Genomic DNA, 26861 nt, shown 5'->3' with positions numbered 1-26861 from the left:
CTACAAAAAGATTAAGTTCTAATTGTAGTTTATGTAGGTGTTTTCAGGTACACTGTATTGTCAAAAGTGGAACTAAACATCTTTTAGAAATAGAACTTTAGCTTTTACTTTCAGAATTCATGTACTAGAAGCTCTCAAATCAGTCCTAATTTTAAAAAAAAATCACTTTGTTTTAGCTTTGTAGTGCTACTTATTCTTTGAAAATTACATTTACAGACTTGTATGACTATGCCAATGATTTTATTTAGAGTACAGAAGTGAAAACCAGGGAAAAATTCAACAGTTTGGGGATACTTAGAGAGGGAAAAATGTTTGTTATTATCTGTCTTTACTGGAAAGTTTGGCTGCTTATTACTAGATTGCAGAATCCATACTAAAGATGTGGCCTCTCAAAAGGAAGAGTATCAGTTTTAAAGACTGGACAAAGTAACAGATACTTGCTTTATTGTTACTTGAAGCATCATTAGATGAAGGACAGTTTTGTTACAGAAACAAATGTATAATACCTGGTCATGTATCAACTCCCTCAGATTTCATGAGATGTGAAATGTGTAAATGTCTTGGACATTGGCAGGTGCCTGTGGAGAAGCCTTCCATCAAGACTGAGGATCAGCAGCCCAGCTAACTTTTGAAATACAAATGGCTGAAAAATGATGGATTACTTTGTAACCTCTGCTTACCTATCCCAGATCATAAGGCAGCAATCATTGTGCTGCTCTGTGGGTACATTGTGTCTTACAGTATGTAAGTGAGGACTTACTTAAACGTGATTTTTATTGAAGATAAGTTGTGCAATAATTGTTTTCTTTGCATCTCTGATGTTAAGTGGGAGAGTTCTCCATTAGGCTAGGTGCCGTACAAACCACACATTTCCAACCTAAAGCATTGTTTGTATCTACAAAGAACTGTATTTTATATTAAAAACCCCATAGTCCTATCTCAGTTCTGAGGTCGTGTTGCCTTCAGTCTCTATGATGACAAAGAACTCTTAACATTGCTTTGGTAAATTTTCTTTAATCTCTACAGTGGTGACTGAGAATCTTCTGACCTCCTCTGCTTTTCTCTGCAAGATCCCAGGAGATGTTTATTTCCTCATTTTGCTCTTTTAACCATGTGGTTTCCTTACATGTGCAAATGCATTGCCATGTTTTTAACTCCTTTCACTCATCCTTTGGACCTTCTAGTGCCTCTTGCTGTAATTCTTTCATTGATTTTTGGTGTTTCAACTTTCTTCAGATTTATTTGGGGCTTTTTTTGGTATGCATTCAAGGTGACCTGATGTACTTATCCAAATGTAATTTTGTGTTATTACAACTTTTTTTAGTTCACTGTATCACTTTTAAAAAGAAGTTGTGCCTGTTAGTTTGCAAGAATTTCCACTTTTTATCTCATCTCTGTTGTAAAGACTACTTTAGAATGTGCTTTTATCTGGGTGAGGATCTCCATTAGCTCTCTAGTTAACCTAAAGAGCAGAAAAAATTCATCAACTAAACAGGTCATGTTTTACTACTGAAATTCTTTTGTTGGGAACAGTGAACTTCACCTCAGTGCTTCCAGTGCTTGAAGTGGGATCGCCCATCCATTCTGTGATGTCTCTCAGCTACCCAGCTGTGCTGTGGTATAACATCTCATTTTTTTACACTGTGGATTCTGTTTAAATGTGATGCTTTTATCTATATAAAAATTTGGTCTCTCTAATTTCTGACCTCAGCTACTGTCCAGTGTGGTTGTTTATGCTCTTTACAGTTGTGTAGTGTGTCATCTGATTTCTTGTATTACAATCTATCCATTATTTCCTGCTTTATGTTAATTGAAACCCTTAGGAAAAAGGGTGTTAAGGTGTTGAAGGTCCTAAGTGAGATGTAAGTATGGGATGCTCTGTGGAGCTTAACAAATGTTTTGACTTGTCAAACTGTTTGCTGACCAAAAGTGACCAAAGTCCAAGAGTTTGCTGAACCAAAAAGAATTCTCATTATTCAGTTAGTGTGTTGCTCCGTGCTTTGCTTTTTAAATCCAATGTCAAAGTGTTTTCTTGTTATGTTTTTGGTCTTCAGAAATATACAGCAAATTGTTATTACTATGTTAGAGTTTCTGTGGGCCTATTGTGGGCAAATGAGAAATATTTTGTGTCTCAGTGATGGAAACTTTGTATACTGTTTAGGAAATTCTGCAGTGATTTCTTTTGGAAGTTTATCCTATTGCCTAGTTTAGTTGCTTGCAACTATTTGTATTTTTACCATTAATGCCACATGCTAATACAAATAGCAAAACCATGAAAATGTAGACAGCTCTTTATAATTCATCTGTCTTGAGTCTTATTCAGGGTGGCCTTTCTGGAAGACATTTTAAAATATTGTAAAATAGTCTGCCAAATTAAAAAATTGTAGGAACAGTAATGGTCCAGACATCACTAAATTGCACGGTACATTGCAGCAGTACCACTGGTGAAATTACGACACTTGCTGATTCTCCTCCATTCTTCTCTTTTTTCTTTTTTTTCCTTTTATTTTCTAAATGTCCTGTACAAAACTACAAAACTGGAGGTAGTAACTCTTCAAACAAGTCCGTATTCTAGCTCTGATTCAATTAAAGTGAAATAAAAATCTTAAAATGGTTAGCATAGGTATTTCTCAGCTCACTTGAGCAGATTTGCATTGAAATAGTGAATCCTCAATAGACTCTTGATTAATTTGTCTAATGCTAGAGTCAAGTGAGCTCTAGAAGGACAACCCTTAAGGTTTATCTGAATGAAAGTTTCTCTACACCATTAGCTGTTGGCAGGTGCAGTAGCTGATTGCCAAAGGAGGTAGAAACAATCAGTTTGAACACGGTATATGCTTTTATGCCTTTCTGGTTTTCCCATGTTGCCAGGTATTTGTATTTACTTCCTTTTTCTCAAGGATGTATTATTTTGGGTTTTAAGATTGATACTTGAGTGTAACAGGATGGACATAAATACAAAGAGCCTCATACATTCCTTTCAGTTCTCTTTCTCCTGAAGAATTCTGAAGCACTGGGAAAGTTCTCTGGAAACTTCCAGAGATGCTACCACTTGATGAAGACACCGAAGTTCTCATGCCCCTTTTGATCCAGTGTGGGCTGAAATCTTGGGCCTGCTCTGTGTTTTCTGATGGATCTTATGTGTAATCAAGAAGTCATTGTGGGCTAAAAGAAATTATCCACAGTGCTTCAGATATGAAGGAAGGTTGCACTTCACATCTGCAAGGATGTTTGCTGCAATGTGCTTTTTGAGCATGTTGTTAAGTGTTTGAATGATAACGTTTTCAATAGCCTTTTGAGTATAAGGCTTGTTTAAAATGCTAGGTGGAAAACTTAGAGTATCTCTGGTATCAGAGAGACAGGAAACTGGAGGATGTTTTCTCACATTTTGGCAATTACCTCTGAAAATGCACATGAGGATACCCCATCAGGGGTCATAGCTACTCAGTGTTCAGGCACCAAGGATGTATATCATATTGGGGAATTAAGAAGTTAAATTTTTTTAACAGTTTGAGCTGCAGGTCTGCAGTCAGGTTAATCTAGTTTGAGGTTGCTCTGCAGCTTTCCTCTTTTCAATGCCCCTTCCCTGTACCTGAATTATTGGCTGTGCAGGTGTGAGGTGAAGCACACAGGGAACTGATAAGCAGGAAGCTGATTTTTTTATTTCCCTCCCTAGGCTGGCTCAATGCATGGCTTTATGGAAGGTCATCTGGGGAGGAGGGAGGAGATGACAATGAGTGGGTGGGCATTAGGGGAGGGTGAGATTAAATCCAGAGTTTTATGTTCAATCATGTAATCATGGAGCCATGGAGTGAACACTGAAAGGTGACTGGTTTGGTTGGCTATGCTGATGTAATAGCTGGATATATAAGGGCTTCAGTAAAGATAACAAAATTTACTAGCAGGGGAAGGCCTGTGTGTCAAGATTATTTCTAATTACAGAGTGCATAAAGAGATGACATTTGAATAATGCTGTCTTTTGGAACTGAAAACCACTTGGCTGATCACCTGTATGAAAAGAAAGGGTTCATTTTCAGCTGAAATCACTTTGAAACATCTATTAAGAATTCCTGTGCTAATTTGTATGTTGAATTCTTCATTGTAGAGAACTTGAGCAGTGAAGTTCTGATTTGCCCCAAGCAGTTCTTTCCTGATGAAGATCACTATCTGGTAATCTGTGTGATAACCTGCAGCAATCTTTTCCCTAACTGCATCTCTGGGTTAGCTCTTTGCATGGAAAAGTTTGGAGCTATGCTTTGAAGTGGAACTCATAATGTTATGTGTCTTGAAACATGTTGGAAATTAAGTATGCAGATAACTATGTATTGAGTTTGAACATATTGCAGTATGTGTGGTTCAACTTTGTTAGAACTTCAAAGATTAAACCAATTGCAGTTTTCTTCATGTGGAGTTGCACTCTTACTATGCATGTACTTAACCTGATGTCACAAATGCTACCAAGTTGTTTGCCTGAAGACTTTCTTTACACAACATCTAATAGCTAGAGGGAATTGTAACTAGTCAGTAGTGGTTTTCTGGTTTAGCAGTTTTATTGCCTGAGGTTTTGTTTGTTAACTGACAATTAATTACTAATGCAACATATCTCACTGTCTCATTCCTCATGCTGATGTTTTTTAAGTTTAAAGATGCCTAAAGAAAGTTCACATAGTGTGTAACTGTAGTCCTGTTTCTTTCTATAGTAGCTAGAGGACACATAGTGACTAGAAGACACAGGCATATCTTTTGAAGCCTGAAGGTTCTATAAACAACAATTTCTCTGCAACTGAGGTCTCCTAAGAACATATTTAAGTAACATATGAGATACCTAAAACCTGTTTTGTACTCCATAAGAGTTGCAAGTGTATAGCACCCCATGAACAAACACCTAATTAAATTGGCTTAGTATCAGACTTGAAAACTAATAAGTTTTTGGCATTTTAAGCATTTTGAAGTGTTCTTTCTTTCCATGAGCAGAAACCTGTGAAAAGCAGAGTTTTAGGTGCTTGTGTGACAAACTGGAGTTTTTCTACGCGAGCTCCCTCAAAGCATGAGAAAAATTTAAAGAATTAAACCAACATAGTCTGTTTTCTTTATTTTGTGGCTTAATTAGGACTTGTTGCTAAAACAAATTGATGTGACCCACATTACAGGATAGGAAAATGGAACAAGGAAAAAATACCCTTAAATTAATGCCAGCATGTTATGTACGGTGATGAGGATTTTCAACCTTATGTAATAGAATCTTTTTTAAAGGTCACCACCAGCAAAATTTGCATGTTCTAGGCCCAAGTATTTCTTGTATTTCCTCTCTACATTTACCTTCCCTGAACTCTGCTCCGTCCTAAATACAACCATCTATTTAATTAACCTAGTAATTATGTGGGACTGTTGGCTACATTAAATCATTCAAATGCAAGGTAGGTAGATTGTATAATTTTAGATCTTATTTCCAAGTCTTCTGTGGGAGAGAGCTGGTTAATCAAAATAGCAGCTATTAAAAATCCTTAAGTAATTTGTACAGTTAAAATTAGTAGTTTGTCTACTCATTGATGTTACAGAGATTTTGTTCCTACAGCAGGAGGCAAACTAGAATTTCTTTTTAAGTATGTGATCTTAACCTTAAACCTCTTGGTTTGATGTTTGAGTCAAGTAAGTTTACAAGAGGCACTTTCTACATAGTTTTGACTTTAATTCTGTGCTGTGCTTCTGTACACATAAAAACAAAACTAGAGACAATTGACAGAAGTGTTTGGGAAAAATATGGACTTTTCTGTACAAATCTATTTAGATTAGATAAATGTATAACAAAACATTTTTATTCTGTCTTTACACGACGCCTATTTTTGGATTTTTTCTTCCAGTGCTAATTGTCTAAGCTTGTTATTGTACTGTCTTTAAGTTTGTGGAGAAAAGGTTTAAAAGAAAAAGTAGTCCAGAGTATTCAGATAGTGATAGATGCACTAAATACTGATTTAAATATATTGCTGTTGATAGTATTTATTATAAAAGTCAAGTTGTAAACAATGTTGTTTTTAGTCATTTAAGCTGTGTGCACATGTGTGTGTATTATTTCCTTGTAATAAATCCCTCTTGAGGAACTACCCAAAAAATAGTCGTCCAAATAATCAAAAAGTAAAATAAAAAGCCAAAACACGGCTTGGACAAAATTTGACTAGATTTTGGAAGTGATCATCTGTCTATCACATTTAGAAAAGAAGCAAGTGCAGATTCAGGATTTTATCTTATAAGTATGCATCTCTCTCTTCTTTTCTCCTTCTCTGACTTGATCAGTTATGCTTAGCTAAACAAGACTTGAGAAGAAAGTTGTTAAGAGCAGCAGCTCCTATGGGGCAAACAGCTGGTCTCTGCAGATCTCACTGAGAAGGGTGGAGCCTGCACTGCAAGTCGAGCCCACTGCTCTGCTCTATTTAGATCAAGTGCTTTTGACAAGTCTCTTGAAACTCTGCAACCTCCTAGGACAGAGTTTCTCACTAAATTTCTCCTTTCATTTCTGACTGTTTTTCTCATAGAGACAAATCCTTAGGGTTTTAAAAAAACCCCAACCAACCAACAACCCTGAGGCTAGTCATTATTGTGATGGGTTTTCTGAGTAGATTTCTTGGGTATAAATTTTATTGGTTTTGTTGCGTATGTCTTTGAAGAATCATGTAAATGGAAAGCAATAGGATTTGTTTATCGTCAGAAAAAATGTAACTACTGAAGAATAATAAATAAATGTAAAAAATCCCAGCCTGAGGATGACACTTCTGTCAGCCAGATGGTAATCTTATTCTTGTTTTGGAATTATTTTTTTTTCTGAAGAATAAATAATTCTGACTTAGTAACACACTGCCTTAGCTTGCAGCTAAAAAACTCTTCTAAATATTGTGATGTTCCCTGTGAGTCAGAAAGCTATCTCTAGGCCTAAAAGTACTTTGAAATATAGCAGCTTGTATTCAGAAATGGACTTGTTGACCATCTCTTTATAGACTGAATATAAAACAGCTGAAAACCTATATGTGTCTCTTGTACTTGAAGCATATTTTCAGATAATAGGATCTCAGATCTGATTTTTGAGGGACTAAAATGGCTTTGATCTTATACCTGTCAGTGTACTTAAAAATGTCTTTTAGACCTACAGAGAAGTTCAAACAGTGTTCCCTAGAGGACAGAACTGAGTGATCTTTCACATCCTGACTAAGTGAGGAATTCAAGAAGATGTTTCAATGGAATCACTTCATCTCTTGAAGGGAGGAGCTTCCTTTCAATAAGGAAGTTCAGCAGGATGCTTATGATCCTAGAGGCTTTTTACATATTTTGTGATGTATCCCTTTTTTTCTTGCCAACTATTTTTTGCCCCCTTCAGTTGGCCATTCCCAGCATCTCCACAATGAGCCTGGTTTGTTGTCTAATCCTGAATTTATGGCTTTTCTCTTGCTTTCAGTATTTATGTTTTTAGATTGTTTGTATAGTGGGTTATTTTACTGTGAGAAATCTTGTAGGGATTGAAAATTAAGGACGTAAAGGTTTATGTTTGGGTTTATTATATGTGAAATAAGGAAAAGTTCCTCAAATACTAAGATAAAAATCTGTGAAGTGTCAGCTGGAGAGCCAAAATTGCATTTCAGTTAGTAAATTTTTATTTCAAATTTACGTTCTGCTCTTTGTATTTCCTTTGAAGTTAGTTCTTTTTCTGTTCCATTAGTTTCTCCATTCCTAATCAGTAAGTTTCTGATATAGATTATTAAAGTCTTTTGGCAGCCTGCTGAGGTATCTTTATAACCATATAGTCTAGATTATACAAAGTTCAGATCAGAGATCTAGTTTTTAATGAGAAAATAGTAATTAGAAAGCTATTTCCCCTCCTCCTAATTTCCCTTAAGGTTGTAGTGCTGAAGAAAATGTCTTAGAAACTAAAAGGAAGAATCAATTTTATATTGCAAAGATTTTTTATTGAAAGTGAACCTTTACCTTAAACTTTATATCTTACCTCTAAAGACCCTGCTGCCATAACTGTACAACAAACAAAAATTTCTGAGTATGGATATTAGTGAAAATTTAAGGTTGGAATATTTCATAAATATATAATACATATTTTAGTAAAAATCTCTGTTCCATCTGTAAAGTGAACACAGAGAAAATAATTACCCTGTCACCCTTAAAAAAAATATAGTTCATAAAAACACAGATTTGTCCATTGAAAGTGTATTATTCCACCTGTGATGTAGAGTAACACTAAGTAAAAATTAAAGATGAAAATAATTTTGATTTTTGATTAGCACTTGGAATCATTATGGTGTAGGGACTTCTTGGAATGCAAGTTTAATATGTGCTTATTGAGTCAATTATAAAATACATATTACAAAAAGTTGGTGTGTGTATACACTCACATGACCTGTCTCTCTGTAGTGAGAGAGTGAAAAAAACCATTGTATTTTGATATAAAGGGGAAATCAACAGAGAAAGCTCTGAATTTCCTGAGACACTTCAGTCAAAATACTTGTTACAGACCAATCCAATAAACCCCTCTGTGTAAAATCAGTTAAAAATCTGCAGATCTGCAGTTTAGATCTGCAGATCTATTAGTGGAAGGGGCTTGCAGCAGTTGCTTTATCATTAATCGTATTGGACAAGATAATTTGGCAAAAATTTCAAGCAGTAATGGGCCGTGGTTATAAAATGGAGGTTCTTATTGTCTTTGTACTGCTACTAGTTCTGTTCTGTTGGTGACAAGATGGTTCTTTTGTACCTTATTTTAGCTTTTTGATTCTCTCCCGTATCTGCTTTTTATCACACTGCATTTTGTTTTTAAAAGCATGTGTTCTAAAGTCTCCCTTTAATCCAGCTGATTGATAGTTTTTACTTATGAAATGTGATTTTTAGTTGTTTCTTTGAGGGTAGTGTTTTATTGCTTTTTCTTTTAGTGTGTATTTCTAGTTTCTAGTGACTGCTTGCTTTTGTGCACCCTTATCTTCAAGTGATAAATCATAATTTCTTCCATATAACTTCCTAATCACCTTTGTGAAAAGGCTTAGCTTGATGATTTGAAGCCTGACATTTTGTGTTCATAATTGACTATTTTTCCTCTCTAAATTTCTTTGCTTACACTTTGGTAGTGACGTAGAGGTGTAACTAATGTTGCTAGTCTGAATTGTCAATTATGCTTCTGTAAAATTAATCAAAATACATGGGCTGCATAGTTGTAGCACAACTAACTTGAAGATAGTTTTTAAATTTTGGAATGGTTATCATGGTTGTGGTTATTATTCTTCACCACTTAAATCAGGCGAAGAACAATAACTTTGAGTGTTAGGGAAGCATTTTGAATGACTTCAAAAAGGAGCAGCAGTCACAGGATCTGAACACAGTAGAGATGAGACATTGTCAGAAGTCTACCCTGTTGACTTTGCTGTCCCAATGTCAAATTGCATTCTAAGTAGGTATATATTCAACTTAACCTTTGTCTTTTATAAAACTAACAAAAATGATATTGTGTGGTATTTTGAGCTAACCTTGATCCATCCTTCTCTTGGTCCTTTTTCCTTTTGATGAATTTGAAGAGTTTCCCCATTTTAGCTGTAGCTCCCCCTCTCAGGAAAAAAGATATTTGTCTTTCTTGCAATCAATTAATTTTTAAAGGGCACAAGAATAAAACTCTGGGTACTCAGCTAGAGGCCAACATATATGTGTTAGTTCAGATTTGGAATGCACATTTTAAATTAATTTCTTGATTCTCTCAACTCACTTTCCTTATAAGCCTTGTGCTTGTTGTCCCTGAATGGAATTTGCTCAATTAGGTCTGAGTGAAAGGTGCCAAAAAGTGTGCTGAAATCATTACGGGGATTCAGGCAGGTAAGGTCTGGTTCAGAGCAATCCCCCCAAAATATGTATCAGTGGATGGGGAGTTTCTCAGCATCAGTTAAATGCTTTATGTGTGCACTTATGGTAAGATCTGGTGTCTGCAAATGCAGGTGCAGCTGAAGTGAATTTGCTCTAGATTGCCTATTCTGATGTGGTTTATATACAATAGAATAAATATCATTGCTTGTAAAATTAATTTGATTTTTTTTTTTTATTTCTCCATGTTCAGTTACTTTCAATCTGTGTAAATTTCTCCGTGTTTTGCTCTTAATTGCTTGTGCATCAGTTACATTACTGAAATGTATTAATCAGGAGGTCTTTCTTAAAGCATCTGATCCATTTATTGTATTCAAGTGGATAGTGGATACTAGTGAGATAAAAAGATACTAGTGTATCTTTTAAAGTTAAAAGATACACTAGTTACAGAATGAACTGCCTGTAGTTCTTTTCATCCACATGAGAAGTCTTTTCATCCATATGAAAAGCTCTAGTGCTGTTTCTCAATTTTTCTCCCTTGAACTCTTGGGAATTGCATTTGCTGGATGTTAAAACCACAGGAGATGTGTTGTTTTTCAAAGTAGTTGTAGCATTCTTGTGTTCACTCTGTCTGCCTGGTAGCTGTGTTATTTTAGGAAGCATGGGGATAGGAGGGCAGAGTGGTAGATACTAAAGCTTTTTTTATGGTTATAGTGAATGAGAAATTAATTTGTTTCTAGCTTCCACCTGAAAGAAGCTGGCTTTTATTTGATAAGCAATGGGAAAATCAGTTTGATAAAATTGAAGATGGAAAAAAATGTTGAAAAGTGTATTAGTAGGTTTTTGCTTGTTTTCTGGTCCTTAAGAAGAGGGTGAATTGGTGATTTAATTTACATTGGCTTTAAATTGTATAGGCAGTATGCATTTTGTCAGAATTTAAGGGAGGAGTGAGTGAGATAATTTAGTGTTAACCCTTTCTGGAAAGGGTCTGCCAGAAGTAAATACAATGTGTTGCACTTCTGATATGAAAATTCTTTGGCAAGAATGCATGAGGTTGGTTTCAAGTCACTCTTTTAGAAGACTCAAAACTACATTATAGAAAGTAGTTGTCTCTTTTTTTCTTTAAATAGTTAGCAAGTTTCAAATGAGCAGTCTCTGCAGGGCACTCAGAGCCTGGTAGGGGAATGCCAACATGGAGAAAGTTTCTTGGATGAGGGCCAACGTAACAAATGCAAGCGGGCAAGCTTTGTGTCCAGACTTGTGTTTCAGCTTATGCGAATGGATTTAATGTCCTGAGAGATCAGGCACTGTGGCATAAATTGCAGCAGAAGTACTACAGTACAATGTGCTTGGTTTCATTTGCTGTTGTTTTTGATGTTGGAGGATTAAGGGGAGGGGAAAGGATCAACTACCCAGGATGCTCTGTTAGGAGGAGTAAGTGAATTTCATTGTCGTCAGAACTGGATTGCCATATGAGTTCTGAAAAGCGTTTGGCTCCTGAGGGTAACTGCTCTAAAAATAGATTTGGAGGAGAGGTTTCTCTTGGGTCCAGTTTCAGGTTCCAGCTGAGCTGGCTTTAGGAAACCTGTTTGCTCCTGTTGCAAACAGGAGGATAACTGAGGATATTTCTTATTCTGCCTTCAGCATTAATTTTTGGATATACTGACACACTCGCTCTGTTGGTGGAAATCGAGCACTAATGTTATGGCTGACGACACAGGTATCATCCTAACCTTTTTTTTTTTTGTGAGCAAATGGAAAATGTGTACTTGCAAATAGCAGTTATGTCTGATTTTATGATCAGCAAAATAACTGGCTTACTGTTGTATGTTTTATTGCCAGTTTGCTGTCTAGTCTGTGTTACAGGCTGCCTCTGTTCTCTTTGATTACGTGTTCTCTGGACTAGAGGTATTCCATGAATTTATGGCCGGTGGTTAATTGTAAATAATATTTTGCCTAATAGAGCATAACTTAGCATAAGAGATACTGTTTTGTCTTCAAATATTTGACTTCAAAGTTATTTTTAGAGAATGTAAAATTGTAAGATGTCTTGAAGGTAAGTTAAAGTAAAAAATTTTCGTGCATTTTTAGCTAGATGTGACTTAACTGGGGGGCTGAGTGAGGTACAGGATTTTATAGATTTGCTGTTGAGCGGTGGACCGTGCTTTAAGACTTTCTGATGTCTGCATAAAGACATCTGGTGGTGTAAGCACAGGCTTACCAGATATGGCAAGTGACCTACTTCTGGCATGGCTGGCAGCATGTGCAGGGAAAGGGCTTGAGTTGAGAATTAACTGTTTGGAATGAGCTCTGAGCCAGCTTCAGTTTTTGCAGTGTTTTGTTCTGACCCTGCATGTAGCATTATTTGTGCAGATCATAGGTAATTTTTTTTTTTTTCTTACATAACTTCCATTTATATAAAAGTGTTGCGTGATCAAGCTGCCATGCTTGAGTTGTTATTCAAGAGTTTGGTAGATAATTTTGCTATAAGGTAAAAAGCCCCAGAATAAAAATATGCCTTTGTGACTATTGTGAACTACATTCTTATAGCAGAATCTATTTTTGAGGAATTTGCATGAAACAATCTCTTATACTGGAAAAAATATGAATAGTTCTGCTTGATTACTTATATAGGTTGTATTTTCGTTCGTTTCTCTGTTCTTCTGATAAGTAAAGCTTCTTCCTTGGAAGGCAAATAGCAGTAAATGGTAGAAAACAGTAAGGCAAATAGTGTGAAATGCACTAAGATCCTCTTTCCTGTTTGCTCTAGAACCAAGTTGCAGTCTGGAATAATTTAAACTGTTTTTAACCTAAGGACTTAATTTTAAATATATGCAAATCTTTCATTGACTGCCCTGCTACACAGGTGTAGTGAAGCCCTGCTGTTACATACTGTAATTGTTTATTTCTCAGTATTAATATTACCAGTTCAGAGTACTGTAAGTAATTTTCTTACAGTTGAGCATATTTCTGAATGCAGACGCTGCTTGTCTGTCCTTCAGACTACCCCTACATTTCCCACAAGAGAAATGTTACAATGAGCTGTGTGTTTAGACCCTGCAGATATGTAACTAGAGGACTGTGCAGTAGCAAATGATATATGCCTGATGTGAGGCTAAGTTACCTCAGTTTTTCTCTGAATATTATTGGGCATTTATGTTTAATATAGTAAAGAAACTAAATAGTGGGTGTTTGATCTTGGAAGGGAGTAGTGTTAATAAAAGAATTCTTTTTTTTCAGTAAAATGCTGAGCTGGATAAGAGTTAGTGTGGGTCAGTGGTTTTTATATTGGTCTGAACTTTGTATAAAGCACAATGAATGTAATAAAAGAGTATTTTATTACAGTTGTAAACCTGCTGGCAAGCAGGGTCAGAGAGTACTTATATATAGTTCCTGTTACAAAAACAAGTCAGTCACCCGTCTCATTACTTATCTTTCAGATACACCAACTTATTTTAAAAAACAATTGTGTGGATATTTAGATTCTAAGAGTATTTTTCTATGATCAGTGTTGATAAATACATCTAACATTACTTTCATTAGTATAAAGATAACTCCTTAGTTTATCACAATATTCATGACAAAGCTTCTTGCAGTGTTCTTTACATCATGTAAGAAATAGCTTTGCTTGAATAACTGGGCCTGCATGTGGCTGAGCAGGCAAAAATTGCTTTTTAGAACGGAATGAAGTGGAATAGACTAATGGACTTGAAACTGCAGCCGAGTGCCACCCTTTCAGTAGTAATGTCAGGGGGCAGAAGAGCAGACCTGAGCTTTGGAGAAGGCCACAAGCAGGCGTCATTTTGTGTACATAATTATTTACTTTTATATATGTATATGGATATCCCTCTTTCACTAAAACAATCCTAAAACAACAGACTAAGCAATTTATGTCTTCTGTGGTGACAATGCCCATTTGAAACTTGCTACACATATGCTGGGTCAAAGTCTTTTGCAGTCATTTGTTTACAACTATGTGTAATTTTTTATATATATTTACTTTCCATTTGTGCACTTATAAGTGAAACCATGATTTGGTTATGTCTCTGTGTCATCCTTTTACTTGTATGTTCCACAGGACTGAAATTCCAGAGTTGTATAGCATGGAGTGAATAGTTGGCAAAGTGTTCCGAATTTGAAGTCTTATCCTTAATATAGTTCAGGTTTTAGAGTTTTCTTAGGCTATTTGAGTTGTCACGTTGGTTCTGTGAGCTATTTTGACTAGTTTTGAAGCCGATTTAGGAGAAATGCTTCTCTTGTAAAGCTTTTCTGCTGGCCACACTGGCCTCTGGTGGCAGTCTGGGAACTGCCGGGGAACAAATGCAAAGCATCTCAAAAATGTGAAGCTCTGTGTAAATAGACATCAAAGGGGAGCAAGGCAGAATTTCCAGCTAACTTTTAAGACAAATTAGATCAGGGCTTTTGGTGTTTGGTTGGTTATGAGGCTTTTGCTTAGATAATCATCAAGCTTCTCACAGTAATTCACAGTGAAATGGAGAGCAAATAAAGGTGGTAAAGTTTTTAAAAACCCACCCAACCAAAAAACTTCACAACAACAACAAAACCCACCATTGTTATTGAAATGTTTTGTATTCTGTGTAATCGTAAACAGCAAGTTTTATAATTGTATCTTCAATAATAATTTTCTAACTCTTACATCCATTTTTTCTTCTTGTTTTATTTTGACAGAGACTAAGCATGGAGGAGGCAAGAATGGAAAGAAAGAAGGCCTCTCTGGAAGCTCATTTTTCACCTGGTTTATGGTAATTGCTTTGCTGGGAGTTTGGACATCAGTAGCAGTTGTCTGGTTTGAACTTGTAGATTATGAAGAAGTTCTAGGTAAGAATTCTAAATCTTAAGATTTTTCTAATAATGTTAATATGCATTAAATGAATGCCATTTTATATTTTTAGATAGATGATATGTCTACTGTAGTGTTTGCAAATTATCTACATGATAAGAATAAGCAGTGTAGTTCAAAATGTATGTTTTAATGCTGAGCACTATTATAATGTTAAAATGGGGTTTTCATAAAAGGGTATGAACATCCTGTAGGATGTCTTTGTAACATGTATACTGTAGTTAATTTGAGAGGTCAGCTAAATATATGCAGTTTGAATTTAGCTCTCAGAAACTCACAGCAGTGGTTGAAAGTAGGCAGTTAATGTTAGCTCTGCTCTGATGGACTGTGATGCCTGTAGGGTCAGGACAACTGATCAGTCATCCTCTCATGAGTGAGATGTTGAATGACCTCAGTTTTAAGCTTATAGCAGTGATAATTCTATCTCAATGAGACAATTTTAAGACAGTACTATTAATATAATATTTAAGGTTACAAAGTAATATCTCAAATTTCAAGATGTATGTCCATAGGTACATCTGTTTTCCCTGATGTTGTAGGATTCAACGTGCACTTTTGCACCTGGTGGCTTTACAAAATTTACACATCTGTTGGTACATGCTTTTTTTTTTTTTTTTTTTTTGGACTGATTTTTTTCAGAAAAAAAGTCTTCTGATTTGAAACTTAACTGGGTCTAGTGATGCAAATAATGTTTTTTGTATTTTTACCATGCATGCAGCCAAAGCAAAGGATTTCCGTTATAACTTGTCAGAGGTCCTACAAGGTAGGATATTAGAGAAGTAAGCTTGCTTTACAGTGCCTTGGCTGAAGTTTTGGTTTACTTTATTATGGTTTCAATTTTTTTTAAGAATTACTCTTCTTCTGCAATGACATGAAGCTCGATCATTTCTCATCTGTCTCATTCTTCATGGTTTTGAAGATTATATAATTCTTATTTCTAGAGAGTTATATTTTTGCACCAGTCTGCTGTGTTTATCCATAAACAGATATGGCTCCTTTCTAATGGGTTGCTTCCATACAATGGTGATGAACATATTTTTCTATTCTAGACCCAAGTCTAAATTTTTTCTTACACAAAACTGATTTCTAAGTACCATATTAAGAACTGAATTTCATTTATTTTCATAGCAAGAAAGTTCTGCCTTCATTTAGAGGATGACAATTGTAGTAAACTGTCAGACTATAAGGACACAAAGTTCTGCAAGCTCTGCAGAGTTTGATCCTGTTAAAAGTTGTGTCTGAATTTTATCAAGCCTATAATTAGATAACTTCCTACTAGTTTGGTGGTCCCAGAACACTTCAAATCCTGGATACCATGCTTCTATGCTGAAAATTCTCTTTTAATAGAAACTGAGTTCTTCTTTTGCATATACTTAGGGCTGATAGAGCTGCAGTTTCAAAAACAAAGAGTGAGAAAACTGATTTATTAGTCTTACATGAAAGGATGAACATCTTATTTTGTCTGCATGGAAGGTTATAATTGTTGGTAGAATTTCTGAATGGTTTTCCTTGTCTGGGAAGTAGGCTGTTTACTTTCTGTAAACTTGGCTCTAAAAGCTATATACCTATATAGCTATCTCTTTCCCAAGAATTTAGAATTGCAGGAAGCATGTAATCAGAAAACAAATGGCCATTATTTTACAAATTTTTGTTTTATTATTTTCCCTCAAACATGTTAAATGTTTCCTGTGAACTTAAATTTTATTCTGAGCAAAGCATGTCCCTGTCAAGTACATGTTACAGACTTGCTTTAAATCTACTGACTGCAAAATCGACACAGGAAAAAGACAAATTTGTGTTTGGCCTCAAGTGCAGGAAATACAGAAAGAAATTTGAAATATCTGTAGTATTTCCCAGAAAATTAAAAATGTGGTTAAGAATATTACAGCTAGATTGTTAAGAACAGATGGTCACAACCTAGCATTGACAGTCAACTATCACACATTGAAAACTGTGCTGGACACAAATGGCCAAATCCCTAATGGTCTTTTCTTCCTCTCTTTGCACTTCTAGGAAAGCTTGGGATATATGATGCTGATGGAGATGGAGATTTTGATGTGGAAGATGCTAAAGTATTGCTAGGCAAGTACAAATAAAGGGGGAGCAATGTATATAATTTAGTTGGCATGTTCATGTTTTGCTTTTTTATTTTTAAGTCAAAACAATATTTCTGGTTGTTTGTTTTTTCCTGGTTTGAAAACTTGCATTGATTTCATTGTGATGGGTTTTTTCCTTAATGGAAGTTGTAGGATGGGGTGTGTACCTCACAGCAATTTTTGTTCTTTTTGTTCTAATGTATCAATGTTAGTGGAAAGCATTTAATCTTACAGAATGTTTTTGAAATTTGGTGCTTGATACTATATTGAATGTTGAAAGGTGGTTGTGATTATCAATAAATTTATCAGATGCAGGACCTAAGATGCTTCCAGCGTGAAAACATTGTTTATGTTAACATGTTAGGCCAGGTCCATTTTAAAATTACTTTAAATGTGCCTTTGTACTTAGGTGACTATTTGTGTAGTGTATTTTTGTATTGTCTTTCCTCTATTCTGAATTCTCCCCAAGTCTATTCATTTTTCTTACCCTTCAGAAACAGTACATGGCATGAATTTTTCTTCTCTGGCATTGAAACACGGTTTAGGCTTCTGTTCCTTGTCATTTGTGAGATGTCTTTCTGCTGACTGTGTAACTTCAAAGGGAAATTTCAATATTTCAATCTCTAGACATGTTTTATGGTATTGTCTTTTAAAGCACTGCCTTCTTCAGCTTCAGTCAAGCCTTGGGTAGATACTTCTTGCATATCTGATGGTAGAAATTTTAGTTAAGTTTACTTTTTTTAAATTTTCTTTAGTTGGTTTGTTCAAATTTAAACCTCTACTGAGCACACAAACCTGTAGAATTAAACAAATGAACAAAGCAATGAACCCCCCAGCATAGTAACTAACACTTGGGCAGAGGACAAAATTGAATGTATCAAACTAGGCAAAGTTATCAGTAGTACATTAGGATGTTATGATTTGCTATTTCAAATCACACTCCATAAAAATCAGCTTGTCATAATTTTATTTTTCCTACTTTTATCTGGAGAAATAAGCAAGTCTTTGTGAAGATGTGTGTTCATTTGTTTAATCCCTTCATGGTTTATAGAAAACCCATGTAATAACTGCATCAATTTGCAGTGGTGTGAATGTGAGAGTCACTCCAAAGAATCTCCAGCACTCTGAATGGCTACAGATTGGGTGTTAATTATAATGGTGACTAAGATAATACTTGGGATAATTATAATCCTAATTTTTCTTTTTCTATTATGTAGTGTATAGCAACTGGATATCCTTTTCTTGACAGTCGTATACAGGCAGAAATATTCTGATGCTTTGTTCCATCTCTGTTTTATGCAGCCTGATATAGCTGGGAGTTCTGCCAGTACATGAAAGTGTTTCTATTCTAAGCTTGTCTTATCATGCATTCAAACCTTGTACTTCAAGTGTGACCTTAAAAGGTCACATATCAAAATTTATTTGTATTATTTTTGAAAAGTTGCTTAGAAATACAATTTATTTTCATTTAAATTTGAGAATAATTTTTGCACTATAAAAGAAACGATGAATTTTTAAGTTTTGTGACACTGAAAAAATTATGAATATAAGAAGATATTTCTTCCAATAGCAGGCATGTTATATTATTAACTGAACTTCCCTGTAAGTTACAGTGCTTGTTTACATTTAAAATTAAATATGAAATAAAAAATGAGCACCACAATGCGGACTGAAATTATTTCATTGATGCAGAAACTGGATTCCCTCTTGAGGAATTTGTCTTCCAGAGTTAAGTCATTGTAGTAAAGGAAACTGAATAGTAAGCCTGCTTTCTGAATATTGAGTGCAAAGCTCCTTTTATCTGTGAGGATTTTGTTAGGAAGGTTTATTACTTTCTGGGATTTTTTTCTGGGTCAGAATGCCATAACAGAAAGTGGTTTCTCTGGTGCAAAAGGAGTTACTGCAGTTTGGTGTTTAATGATAGGAATTCATATGCTTTTTTCCTTCTCTGTTCTTTAGCTATTACAGCACTCGTATTGTGTATTGAAGTTGTGATGTGTACAGTGGTTTAATGTTGTCCACTTCCATAACTTTCAGTTTTCCCTACAAATTTCAAGATTGAATTTCATATTAATAGTAAATATCTTTTAAGTTTAAATTAATTTAGTTAACATTTTGAGAAATGTTCTACCAGCATGAGTTTATTTTGTATTTCAAATAATGGTTTTAATAATTAACTACTTGGCCATATCTAAATAGAATAATTAAAATTTATTATTTTATTTCTCGTTTGTATAACGTATGATAAGATCTGTTCTTTTTTATTTATTGGAATCAAAGTGGGTTTCACGATTAGATTGCCTTGAGGGATTTGTGTAATTTTCAAAAGGACATGCGAGAAGTTTGTTCTTCCCCTCTTCCCCTACTCCCCATGTAAGAGAAGTAAAAAGAAACCAAAAAAGCCCAAACCACATGCACCTCCTCCAGTCAGCCAACCCCAAGTTGGTTTGCTTCCCAGTTTTTGTCCACTTCACTCTGATTGTTCTGGGAAAGGTGTTATTCTTAGGGGGAGTGCTACACATCTGACCTTGCTTTACATCAGTATAGTGAAGCAGTGGCTTTAGTGGTATTACCAAAAAGTGGCATGTATAGGGGTACCAATGTCTGCTGCAATAGTTACTTTGGAGCCAAGGTGTTTCTTGTACTTCTGTCCCTTTTAACAAGCAACAATATCTTGAGAAATTCTCCTTAAATGGTTGCAGTAGTTAGTACAGTTTTGGAGCTGCAGCTACAGAAAACAATCCCTTTATTGTTCTTGTGCATTTAGTTCAGAGTAGTCCAGCTATGCAGAAAATGGCAAAACTCCATCCTCATGTGTCAGCAGTCAAATGGTAATAAGCAATAAAATTCAAGTAAGAAATCTTCTTTTCCTCTAGTTCACCTACAGAAGAAAAATAAGTTCACAGGCAGTCATGCTGAAATGGCACATTCCAAAAATCTGTAGTGAGATAATAGGTGTTAAAATAATGCTTTTGCACAGTTCAGCTGTTTAGGATAAGTTTCATGCTCTTTCCTATTTTTCTCGTGTTCTACTGTAGCACTTTCAAATATTTAAGGTTGGCTTGTGCTCGTTTTCGTAAGAAGAGATGTTTACAAGAGGAGAAAAGCTTTGACTTGGTAAATGCATGTAGGGAAGTCCTGTGCCGTACTGCTTGTGGTAACTATTTGAATGGACAAATATTTTGACTCCTTCATTCACTTGGATTTAAATTGTTATGTTAAGACTTCTCTTGAGTGAACTCTTTTGAGTCCCTGCTTTAGTAGGGTATGGTTGCTCTGCTTTGGTCACCATTTTCAGATACTTGTTAGGACACTTTTGTGATCTTATCAGTTTTTCCTTTGAAAAGCAGTTCTTCTTGATAATGGGGGTGAATGAAGATGAAGAACAGAGTATTAATGAGTTGGCAGTTCTTCTGGACTCTTTGTTAGAAAGCAAGATAAACATATGAAATCCTGTGGTTTTTTTCTTTAACTCAGGCTGAAGTGTTGCATGAGGGTTTTTTTGGTTTTGTTCTTGGGTTTATTTTGTTAAATTCAAAGGCCATTATCTTCATCTTGGATAATTTTTGCAAAGAATTGTAGAGAAAAGATTTAGGGTTTTTTGATTGTGGTTTTGTTTTTTTTTTAACAAAGACTGTAAGACATATTCTTCCAGTTTTGTGGTTCCCTTTGGAGTCCTAGTATTTTCAAAAAAAATATGCTGCTCTTTTCTGTTTTATAAATGTAATTGCCTAAAAGTTTTATTCTTGACTTTGTGTAATAATAGGGGCATCTGTATGATTTTGTACATGTGTACAAAAATGACTTCTTGAGGCCTTTTGGGAGTAGTGTGTTGTTCTTTTTCTTTTGTTGGATATTTTTTTTTCCCCATTTTGTTTTTATATGAGGTTCTGACAGACTAGAATGACAGAAGTATTAATTCTGCATTTATAACTTCGATTGTACTTTTAGGATTTTTAGATTCAAATTTCCATTCTTATATTGAGATTTTGTTCTTCAATAAATATCCTTACTTCAGTTTATGTCTTTATATCTTGTATTATCCAAATTTTGAAAACAAATTAGAATAATTGAGTACTGTGCATAAAATTGTTTATAAAATTTAATTTTTATAGAACTAAGCCATGGAAGAAGTTGGAGAGGGATATTTATAATACCTTGATTGCCTCCTGGATTCAATATGTCATTTTAAAGTTAAAGAGAATGACTGGTCACTCAAGTAGAGGTTCTGGACATCCAGGTGCAAGGATGTGGAATATCATGGACTTGGAAGTTTCTTCAGAATTATCATTGATAATTTCACTATGTGCTGTAAGAAAAACGTGTTGAAATGTGTTAAATGTCTCTGCCATGAACTTCTCTATCTTGAATGTTTCATTAACCTGCATCTAATACTGCTTTGTAATCTGCATGTGCAACACGTTCACTTAATTTTATGTTTCAATAATCTGTCTTCACCTTTAGCTCACTTTTCTGCTCGTCTTTTCAAAACAAATGAAAATTTGTTCTGGTTAGAAGTGGGGGAAATTCCTCCCTCTGCAGCTTTAAAGCGTACCAGTAATTGTTTGTTGCTGCCTGGTTATTTTGTTGTGCTTTTCCTAGAATGGAAAATTTGAAATGTTATTTAGTATTACAATTATTAGATAATTGTAAAACAGTGATTTTAAAAACCCAAACAAATGTAGGCAAGACCTCCCCCAAAGCAGGAGGGGGAAAAAGCATTAGCCATGGCTTATTTGCACTTTCCAAATGCCATTTAGATCAGTAATTCTTGTAACATAAAATAATAACTTCTACTATTAGGGTCTTTAGCAGTGATGAACTCACTCTTTGCTGTTCTGGCCTTCTCTACCTCAGCTTTTTACCTTGCTTTAGATTTTCTATATAACAAAACTTACACCCTGTATTGGCTACCTACTCATTTTTATCTGGTATTCTGGATATCCTCAGGTGTGGAAATAATTCCTGAGGATCAAGTGCATCCTATGGAAATCTATCATAGAAAAAAATGGTTGAGAAACATGTTTAAAAAATGCAAAGCAAACAAACTGCAAATCCAGCAATTAGAATCCTCACTTCTAAGCAAAATCAAAATTCTGCATGGATAAGAATGTTATCCTTAACAGTGTGTCTGTGATGAGTTTGTTTTTATACTCTTTGCTTTTAAATGTTATTCTCAGCCATCAGTTGCAAGCTCTCAAAATTGAACATAATGGTTTAACAAATGAAGAAAACAAATTGAGTGATTTTAAAGTAGTAAAAGATTACTGATAAAAAACTGTCTAAACTGGGGTAGAAAACCTAAATATAAATGGGTTTAGTTTTAGGACTAGGAAGAAAGGAAAGCAAAGCTACTGCTTTTTTTTCTCCCTTTTTTTTTTTAGTAAGATTCTGGCATAATATTTTGCATGTTTATTGCCCAAATTATAATCTGTATTGGAAAGATTCAACTTTCTTAACATCCTTCTATTTCCTAGTTAGCATTCCTGTAAAGACTTCTGTCTATGACAAGAGATGTCTTTCACAGATCCTCCTTTTGCAGTTTCCTCTTTCCACCTAACTGCTGTCTCTTTTTTCCCCTTCCCTCTCTCTCTCTTTCCTCTATTCTTGTATAGGCCTGACCAAAGATGGCAGTAATGAAAATATTGATTCCCTTGAGGAAGTCCTTAATATTTTAGCAGAGGAAAGCTCTGATTGGTTTTATGGCTTTCTCTCATTTCTCTATGATGTATTGACTCCTTTTGAAATACTAGAAGAAGAAGAGAGCGAAGCTGCAGATGATGTTGATGGTACGTCACAGAATGAAGGGGTTCAGGGAAAAAAGACTTGTGTTATTTTGGATTTACAGAACCAATGACTGAAAGACTAATTTGATTGGCTTTCGAAAATGTCCATGAAATCATCAACCTTAATATAGCAAGAATTTATGGCATTGAGGGGAACCTCCCAAATGGACACTCTAAAGATTGAACTAAAGTTAGCCATGCAATGCTGTTTCAGTAGTTGAAAGCCTTTCAATAATTTTTCCATTTTTGTGGCAGGATGGCAAGCATTATGCAAGTGTGTAAATATATGTAGAATAAAACGTGTATCTGTGGTTGTGTAGTTGGTTTCTGTATGTGCTTCAATTTGTGCATTTTGTGCACAAAACTTACAAAGCTTAAGTGTAATAATCTCTACTGTTAACACTATAACATTTGTCTTTCTAGCAAACATTAACTGAAGTATTTTGTAATAGCCTTGATTATAAAGTATTCTAGCATGACTGCATTTTGTAAATACATATTTTTATGTTAATCCTTAATATAGTCATGACAATGATAATTCTCTTGTGAAATATAATTTTAATAAATAACTTATTTTGTGATCCACTGGTTTCTCAGATAGGTTGTTTTTACTTTTTCAAAGAAAGGCACTAATTTATAAGTGCTTGAAAATTCTACAGGAACATTTGTTTCTAAGTTAGCTAACATCATGTATTCAGATGAATACTGTCATATGGTTTATTCCCACTGATTTGTTTGTCATATGGTTTATTCCCACTGATTTATCTGTTTTCAAACTAAATCTTCAGTCATTTCTTTAATATGACAATCAAATCACAAGGGCTGTTCCAAATTTCTTTTAGTTTTTAAGATGGGCCTTCTGTGGAAGTGGGAAGTTATGATTATGTATTTATAATGTAATACTGAATATATTAAAGACTAATTGGAAATTAGAATTTTATGTCTTCTATTCCTTGAGAAATTTAAGTATTTAATGTAGTTTTGCAAATTTGAATTTTGTGAAACTGTTTTATGGCAGTTGTTCCAGAAATACTTTCCATGTATGTGAATTCTGTCTGCTGTCATGAAGTTACTGGTATAGAAAGGGCAGTTTATAATTGTGTCCTGCAGTTTGTATCAGGTATCAAAAGCTGAAACTAAGCTGTCCTTTTAAAACATGCATTATGTACTCAAAAAAAATACTATTAAAATTGTATCAAATTGGTTTTTGTAATGCCTGCTTTGCTGAAGCTTATGTTGGTTTCCTATATGAACATGATACCCAAGTTTAAACACAAGTAGTTGCAGGCTGAAATTTTAACTTCTTTTAAAAATAAATAAAATTTCACTTACTTTAGCATACCATTTTTAAAGCAATTTAATGTGCCTGTTTGAAAAAACTTTCTCTAGATCATCCAATTCAAGGTACTATATAATCTTTTAAAAGTAATAAAAATGTACTAGTGTTAAGCAAGTGAAATGTTGTGATGGGCTGATACTGCTACTCAAGATTTATAAATTAAGTAGAGCCATGAGAGCCTTGGTCACATTTTCTTCCAAATATTTGGGTATTAGGATATAAAAAAGCTAACAACATAAAAATTTAATGGGTTTTAAAACAAGATATATGAAGTGTAAGGCAAAGAAAATAAATAAACAAACCCCTAAACATTATAAAAATAAATGCTAGTAGATCTGGAGTATTACTCAGCAATTGTTAGCAAGTGCAAGAAACTTGCAGTGTCTGAGATGTAGGAAATAAGTAAGCTTGGGTTGGTTTTTTTTGTTTGAGAATTTTATTTATCTTAATTTACAAGAAGATTTCTTCTTAATTAGAAGAAGATTTGAATTAGAAATAAGAGTTTCATCACTGTTTTGGGATAATATTGCCTCTCAATGTGGATTACAAAATTGTCATATAACATTGAATTCTATTGGAGATACTTCAGTAATGGAAATAAATAGCCAAAAAGAGAAGGGAAACATCTGCTGTAAGAATTCCATATAATGAAGTTTATACAAAATTTTTAAAAACTGAATTGATAAACTGGAAATATTTCAGGTGAAATTGAGGTGGATTGCTTGAACTTCTAGAAGGCTAGAGGCACTGAGGTGATCAGTAAACAGTGAATTAGTTTAATGTGGGTGCAGATATGAAAGGTGCACCAACAGTTCTGATTTGATATCATACAGCTTCCTTGTTGGTTTTATTAAGTGTGTAGGCATCTGCTCAAAAACGATTAAGTGGGAATGAAGAATTTGTCAGCGGAGAAGGGGTGAGGGGTGGATGCAAAGACCTAGTGTAAGTAAATATCTTTGTAGGATACTTCCTTCTGGAAAATAGTCTTCTCAGAAGTGTTCAGTCTTGCCGATGGTTGTTCCTGTTGAGTTAACAATTGAACCCTCACCTGTGGTTGTCTCTGGACGTTTGGAATAGAGGAGTTTGGTTTTCATATATTCTCTTAATGGTTGTGATTACAAGCAGAACTTGGCTAGTAAGGACAGTAATAACATGTAGTTGAATATTCAGTTATATCAGCATGGCAGGCTTTTTGGTTTGTTAGTTCATTTGTTTTATAAAAGGCATTTAAAAGCAAAAAACATTAAGCTGAGTATGATGTGCAAATAAGCAAAGAAGACTGAACAGTATCCCAATTTGCTTGTGAGTCCGCCCAAATAGTTTGAAATTAGTTGAGGAACTTGAAAACTAGATTTTTAGTTTGATTGTTCATGACTCTAAAAATACAGTAATTGAATTTTTTTAAGTATTTTTAACGTGTGGGTTGAAAGCTGCGGCATTTTGACTTCTATTATCTTAGAATAATTGTTTTAGAAAGCAAGGCTGCTGCTTTCTCCTGCTGGTTTGAGAATTTAAAACAGGAGAAAATTAGTAGCAAACAATGTTTTTTTGGAATGTGTGTTTTTTCCAGTGTGTGGAAAATATATTGTTTAAGTGATCAGAACTTGCTGGGTTTTATACCTGGCAAGGAATAAAACTTTACAGATTTTATATTAAATTGGACATGTGAGTTTTATTAGATACCCTCATATACCTTACAGTTAATTTATATTTAGTTTTTGGAATGCTAGAAATAAATATCTGTGACTAAAATTGTAGTCTTCCAGTTTGTCCAGCTTTTAGAAATCTGTGGGCTGTTTTACTTTGTCATTTGTTGGTAAATGTTTGATATTTTAATTGCTAGTCTTCAAACAAAATACTGCATTAACCTTCATAGCAAAGCTTTTTCTTGCTTTCTTGTGATACTAATCAAAATAAATTTATAGGGGTAACACTCTTAATGCCCATACATCTGAAATGGCCAAAAACTTCTGGAAGCTTTGAACCCCAGATTTCTGTGACCACCTTCAGCAGTATTTAATTTGAAGGTTAACGAGTGTTATATGGCAGAGAGAAATCACAATGCTCATAATGTATAGAATAACTTTGAATTGAAGGAATAAAGGGTACAGAGATTGTTTGCATATCTGTTAAAATTTTTATTGCAAAGATTTTTACCCCTCCCCCTTTAAAAAAATTTCATTATTAGTTGGCCTCAATTGACTGACTATAGAAGAAATCAAATTTTCATGACTGTTATTGGTACAGGTTGCATTTAGATGGCAGCACAGAAGAAGAATATATTGAAGCATGTGAAAGATTTTCATTTCATTGTCAGATGGGAGAGGTAAAACCCACCTGTATTGTAAATGTAATTTGGGAGCTGGGGAAAGCTGCTGTGTACAGATCAGTCATTTTGGAGAGATGTGTTACTGAATTCCCTGTTTGGTTTCCATCAGATAAGCAGCTATCACAATAATGTTCCAGTGGCATGAAATAAATTAGGTATTTATCATGGTCAGTTAGGATGTTCTCAAGATGAGGCTAATAAAGGCAAGATTTGCTTGTTGGTTTCTTAAATCTGCTCACGCAGGATGCAGCATAAACATCTGTGACTTCAGGGAAGAAAAATGCTTTCTGCCACGTGTATCTGATCTGGATTTTTCTTCTGACATTAGACAGTTAAATAAGCAAGAGATATGAAAGCAGCGTGTGGAGAATATACTGAAGTTTGGTGTTTGGTTGTTTGAGGGGTTTTTATGCTAGTTGTATGAATTAAAATCTGCACTTGGAGAGATACAGGCTTTGGTAAGAAAAGTACTCTGAGCTCAGTTAAAGGTAAGTGGGTGTTAGCTTTCTGTCAGTAAACTAATTTTGTTTAGCAGATGACTTTGTATGTCTAGTATAGCATATTATAATTGCAAAATCGCAGTAATAATTTTGTGCAGGGGGTTATACAAACA

The 26861-nt window shown here is 34.6% G+C and overlaps 1 protein-coding gene across 8 annotated transcripts in view; it reads left to right on the top strand.

Moving 5' to 3' along the window:
* Window positions 1-26861, top strand: part of ASPH (aspartate beta-hydroxylase) — a 111986-nt gene that overhangs the window by 2227 nt on the left and 82898 nt on the right. For 3 of the 8 annotated variants that reach the window (XM_064706152.1, XM_064706147.1, XM_064706146.1), the window contains exons 2-4: window positions 14527-14676; window positions 15417-15461; window positions 16712-16780. In XM_064706152.1, coding sequence (XP_064562222.1) covers window positions 14527-14676; window positions 15417-15461; window positions 16712-16780 — 264 coding nt within the window. The other 5 variants (XM_064706151.1, XM_064706154.1, XM_064706149.1 and 2 more) reach the window with 5 other exon arrangements.

Source organism: Zonotrichia leucophrys, chromosome 2 (assembly GCF_028769735.1).
Source record: "Zonotrichia leucophrys gambelii isolate GWCS_2022_RI chromosome 2, RI_Zleu_2.0, whole genome shotgun sequence".
Classification (NCBI taxonomy): Eukaryota; Metazoa; Chordata; class Aves; order Passeriformes; family Passerellidae; genus Zonotrichia; species Zonotrichia leucophrys.
Note: the sequence above shows the minus strand (reverse complement) of the source record. Positions and strands in the feature narration are given on the sequence as shown.